General features: G+C 54.4%; 1 protein-coding gene across 4 annotated transcripts; it reads right to left on the bottom strand.

Moving 5' to 3' along the window:
• Window positions 1-1429: 1429 nt before the first annotated feature.
• On the bottom strand, window positions 1430-3087 carry UBL5 (ubiquitin like 5). Of its 4 annotated transcripts, none has more exons than XM_060630158.3 (5): window positions 2986-3087; window positions 2643-2709; window positions 2385-2468; window positions 2188-2225; window positions 1430-1596 (listed from the first exon to the last, which is right to left on the bottom strand). In XM_060630158.3, exons 2-5 carry the CDS (start codon window positions 2696-2698, stop codon window positions 1553-1555), a joined length of 222 nt encoding a protein of 73 aa, XP_060486141.1. In that variant the 5' UTR covers window positions 2699-2709; window positions 2986-3087; the 3' UTR covers window positions 1430-1552. The 4 variants fall into 4 exon arrangements, with proteins under 4 accessions (XP_060486141.1, XP_060486142.1, XP_060486143.1 ...); XM_060630159.3 differs by having other exon boundaries at window positions 2974-3056; XM_060630160.3 differs by having other exon boundaries at window positions 2966-3037.
• Between the last annotated feature and the right edge of the window lie 1186 nt (window positions 3088-4273).

The raw sequence follows: 4273 nt of genomic DNA, 5'->3' as shown, positions 1-4273 counted from the left end.
TTTTTTGGGACAGAGAGAGACAGAGCATGAACGGGGGAGGGGCAGAGAGAGAGGGAGACACAGAATCGGAAACAGGCTCCAGGCTCCGAGCCATCAGCCCAGAGCCTGACGCGGGGCTCGAACTCACGGACCGCGAGATCGTGACCTGGCTGAAGTCGGACGCTTAACCGACTGCGCCACCCAGGCGCCCCATGTTTCTAAATAAACAAATATGGGGAGAGACAACTCTAAGAGTAGGAAGAACAAGGTATCAGGAAACAGAAATGTGTTGTTGTTTATTGATTTTTGAGAGTGCGTGTGGCCGGGGGGAGGGGGGAGGGAAAGAATCCCAACACGGGGCCAAAATCAAGGGTCAGATGCTTAATCGACTGAGCTACCCAGGTGCCCCAGGAAATAGTTATTTCTGATGTCAGGAGGGAGGGGAGTCCTAAGAAGGGAAGCCAAGAAGGCAGGTAGGGAGGTGTCTAATGGAGACCAAGGCGAGATCATCCTCCATGAACTACAGGCCAGCAAAACCAGGCGGCTGGCAGGTCCACCGCCCAAGAAGCTTCGTAATGAAATGAAGGGAGGAGGCAGAAGACTGGGTGGAATTTAGGGGGAGGGGAGGAGCAGTAGGCTAGACTCGAACATGTTAACGTACTGCAGAAAATCACCCAGGTCAGTAAGAGTGGGGAAAAGGGACAGGGCAAGTTTCTGGGTGAAGCTCCTGAAAAAGGACCCAGAATGCAGCTCTGGGGAAGGGCCAACATCGACCTGGGATCTGTGGCCCAGGGAACACAGATGGGGTGTTTGGTGTCCTGTCTACTCATACCTGGGGGAAGGCTGGAGACAGGTGAAAACACTTTGTGCCAGACATCCCGCTACTTTAACTGCACTGCCTCTGAGACGTGAGTGCCATCATGGTGCTCCTTTTTAGAGCAGGACACCTCGAATCGAAGAGGCGGACTTCCCCAAATCCCACCGCTAATGACCAAAGTTCAGCCCCTGCCACACTCTGGCCTCTGGGATTTCAAAAGTTCAGGACCTGTGGATGCTTAACCCTGCTTTAGCTCATCTACATTTCACAATGAAGTAAACACTCTCAGTTCCAGTTTGGATAAGGAAATGAAGGCTTCGAGAAGTTAACTACTCTGCTCAGGATCACTCTTGGTGGCAGAGCCAGGATTCCAACCATGGTTGGTCTCAATCCGGAACCCGTACTCCTTACTACTACATCTAGTGTCCTTACCCAGACACTCGCTAATCTATTAGGATGACGATAATCCCACGACCTCTTTCACAGACCCATGGCAAAACCCAGAGCTGAGGGTTGGGTCACACCCAGTTGATCCTGAACTCTCAATGAGCAGCTGCATAGAAAGTAGAGTGACAACCAGATGTCAACCCTCCCCATGTTAGATAAGGCCTCGCTCAAAGAGGACAACAATGATGCAACTTCTAATATTTTATTAACAGGAGTTTTTAAAAACAAGCATCCATACCAGTGTGGGGATGAGGGTGGGAGCAGAGAGGAAACAGGAGGGGAGGATGGTCAGCAGGAAGGAATTCTGCTCTATTGGTAATAAAGCTCCAGGTTCATCCCATCGTGGATTTCATCTGAAGTGAAGGTGTTAAGGAATTCTCACTGTGGGTTCCAGCTCCACCCCCCTCATCTTGCACAGGTGGGTCAGGGTGGCCTGAGGGCTCCACCCAGGCCCAAGGAAGGCATTTTGAACCGGGTCATTTTGATTTGGAAAGAATCCAAACCATTTAAGACAGACAGATAGAAAGAAGGAAAGAAGGAAGGAAGGAAGGAAGGAAGGAAGGAAGGAAGGAAAGAAAGAAAGAAAGAAAGAAAGAAAGAAAGAAAGAAAGAAAGAGAGAGAAAGAAAGAAAAGTTGATGCTCCTTTTGCACAACAGACATGCCTGAGTCTCACTCCATCCTGGCCTCCTGTCCACACTCAGGTAGAGTTCAGTAAGAAACATGTTGACCTTCAAGTGTCTTCTAAGCCAAGTCAAAATATTTCACCACCCACCCTCCTCCCCCAACAAAATAATTACATGGCTCCCATTTTCGAAATGCTTACCATGTGCTGCGCACTAAGTTAAACATTTTATGCGCACAATTGCACACAGACTCCAGCACGGAACAAAGAGAACCAAGTTGGGTATGCAGACCCTTCCTCAAGAAGTCACACAAAGGATACAGTCCCCCAGGGACACATGGTCCTTAAAAATCGTGTACCTGTGGGATAGAAACCTTTTAGACAGAAGCCTGAGGTGGCTTTTCATACTAGAGGCAAGCCGAGGAAGCCCTGCCTAAGCAAAGGGCTGCCTGCAGGGCTCTGGAACCCAAACCTCTGGACTGACCCTGTCCAGCGCCCAGCTCTACCACTGTACTTACCACTTCTTCAGGACGATCTTGTTCCAACGGGTGCCAGTTTGGGCTGCGATTAGCTTCTTAAGGTCCCCGATGGTGTCATCAGTGCTGGGCGCAGAGGAGTTAAGGAAAATGGAAGGGGGAGGTAGAACGTGGAAGAGGACATTCCAGGGCTGAATGCACTCTACCAGGACCCCATCAGCCCCCTCCCCCAGGAAAGTCCCCCTACAACACAGACTGAGGTGCCCCAGGAACCACTGCCTCTCGGCCGCCGGTGGATACTTGCACTTAACGCGGACCTTCTTCCCAAGACGGTCGTTGCAAACAACCTCGATCATCCTGTCTGGAGCTACACAGGACGCGGGGTGGAAGGCAGCAGAGTCAGGGCTTCAGGGGTTTCCCAGGACCCAAGACCCCGGGTTTGGGCTCTATGTTCACCCCTCAACCTCCCAGATCCGTGTCCTCCCGGGCCTCCCAGTCTCAGGACCGCGGACCCCAGGGAGCCGCGCCTCCCCTCTTCAGGTCGCCCGAAGGCCCAGCCTCGCCTCTCGCAGGGGCACAGACCCTTGATGGCCGGGTCCCACCAGCTTTCCCCGACTGCGGACCTCTCTACCTGGCCCCTGACCTCGAAACGTTTGGAATCCGCCGACGCCACAATCCCCTCTCTCGAAGGCGGAACCCCGGTCAGAGTCGGAAGCGGAAGTGAGCAACCGGAAGCGTAGGTCCGTGCTCCCTGCTCAACATCCCTACGACTTCTTTCCGGTCCCAGGCCCAGGGTGGGTTTGCGGTTCCCAGGAGCGGTGCAGGGTCCCAAGGCTGGGTAGGGGGCGCCTGCCGTGGGTGCGTGGGGCCCAGTCGGCGTCCCGGCCCGTGCCTGGTCGGGGAAGGGGCGTGGAAGGAAAGCCAGAGGTCAGGGGCCGGCGCCCAGCCCGCTGGAAGCCGTCGGTTGGGGCCCCTTAGATGTGGGGAGACGCCGTCTTGTGTGGCTTCTGGTAGGAACATGGGGCGGGCGGGGGGGCTCCGAGGACATCCCGTGGGGGTAGTGACCTCCCGTTTTTGAGCCCGACGAAGCCTCTCAATTGCAGCTTCGGGGCTATGGGGAGCCTGGGTCCAGTCATGCAGTCACCTCCTCCGGCCTCTTCGCTCACCCCTCCGTTTGGCTATCGCGCCTGAGCGCCCCCCTCCCACCCCACCCCTCCAAGACACCTGGGCGCAGACCGCAGTCAGTAAGCAGAAACGCCGCCTGATCTCGTCCTGGACGCCAGCACTTAGAATGGAGTCCAGGTTGCACGCCAGCCTGTCAACACCGGCAAGTAAACTGAAAACGGCACAAGGGCAAAACCACCCACGTTTGTGTCTTCAAGAAAGGACGCTCCCGCCCTGCAGAGAGCACTTTGTACCAGATCTCAGCCTTGCCTTTCAGTCCCGAAGAAGCCCCTGGACTGGTCTGATTCCCCAGAGCTGGTGGGACAGGGGGTACCCTTCTCTGAGTTCGAGCAAACAGCTGCCAATGGAACTGGTCAACCGTTCTTTCTCGGCAGACAGGATTTTCCCAGTTTGGTGACCCTGGAGGCATTCGCCCTGAAAATGAGCCACCACTTCTGATTTGCCCAATCCACCTTCTCAAACTGGGCTATGAGATTAGGTGGGAGACATGAGAGGTCATTCTGTGGAAAGGGCAGATGCTCTGTGACCCTGTTTGGGGCTGAGCTGGTGTAGGGAGCTGGCCCAGGAGGTCCTACCACAAACACTAAGTTCAGGGGCCTTTCTGCTCAGAACTTTGACCTGTCATTCCTCTGAGAGCCCTTCTGAGTGCGCTTGAGAGGGGAGGGACTCTGAATGGAAAACTTACTGAGATTGGAGACACAGGCTTTGGATTTAGATGAGTCAAAACCTCAATATTACCGCTTTAT

The sequence above is a fragment of the Panthera onca genome, chromosome A2 (assembly GCF_046562875.1).
Source record: "Panthera onca isolate mPanOnc1 chromosome A2, mPanOnc1 haplotype 2, whole genome shotgun sequence".
NCBI lineage: Eukaryota > Metazoa > Chordata > Mammalia > Carnivora > Felidae > Panthera > Panthera onca.
Note: the sequence above shows the minus strand (reverse complement) of the source record. Positions and strands in the feature narration are given on the sequence as shown.